General features: G+C 51.4%; 1 protein-coding gene across 1 annotated transcript in view; it reads right to left on the bottom strand.

Moving 5' to 3' along the window:
- The window catches only part of LOC105028043 (DEP domain-containing mTOR-interacting protein), a 3,503-nt gene extending 3,353 nt beyond the window's left edge, over nucleotides 1-150 (bottom strand). Inside the window, exon 1 of the mRNA XM_010900483.3 lies at nucleotides 14-150. Coding sequence (XP_010898785.2) covers nucleotides 14-32 — 19 coding nt within the window. The 5' untranslated portion in view covers nucleotides 33-150. The remainder of the gene's footprint in view (nucleotides 1-13) is intronic.
- Between the last annotated feature and the right edge of the window lie 214 nt (nucleotides 151-364).

Here is a 364-nt window from a genome sequence, read left to right as displayed (position 1 = left end):
CAGTGGCCCTTACCAGCTGTTCGAGGTCCCATTGTATGATCCAATTTATTTCAGCGGTTCACCAGCCAAAGGTGTCAAGCAACTTGTGACGATGCTGTCCACTGCCTATAGCTGAAGTCAGCTGTGTTGCTTCAGTGTGAATGTTAAATGTTAACCCTCAGAGACCGTAAACAGCCTGTGGCGATGGAGGGAGGGGTGGGGAGGGAGGGGCTGAGGGACAACGTGTTGCCAGGCTATCCCAGGGTAGGAGATAAAAGCTGAGAAAGGCATTGGGATCACTAATGCTCTAATGGAGTTAGGGACAGAAACCATGGAGTTTTCCACTGGTCACTGGTCAGGCAGGGTGGAGTGGAATGACTGGACA

The sequence above is a fragment of the Esox lucius genome, chromosome 10 (genome assembly GCF_011004845.1).
Source record: "Esox lucius isolate fEsoLuc1 chromosome 10, fEsoLuc1.pri, whole genome shotgun sequence".
Taxonomy (NCBI): domain Eukaryota; kingdom Metazoa; phylum Chordata; class Actinopteri; order Esociformes; family Esocidae; genus Esox; species Esox lucius.
The sequence above is the reverse complement of the archived record's forward strand: the minus strand, read 5'-3'. Positions and strand labels throughout refer to the sequence as shown.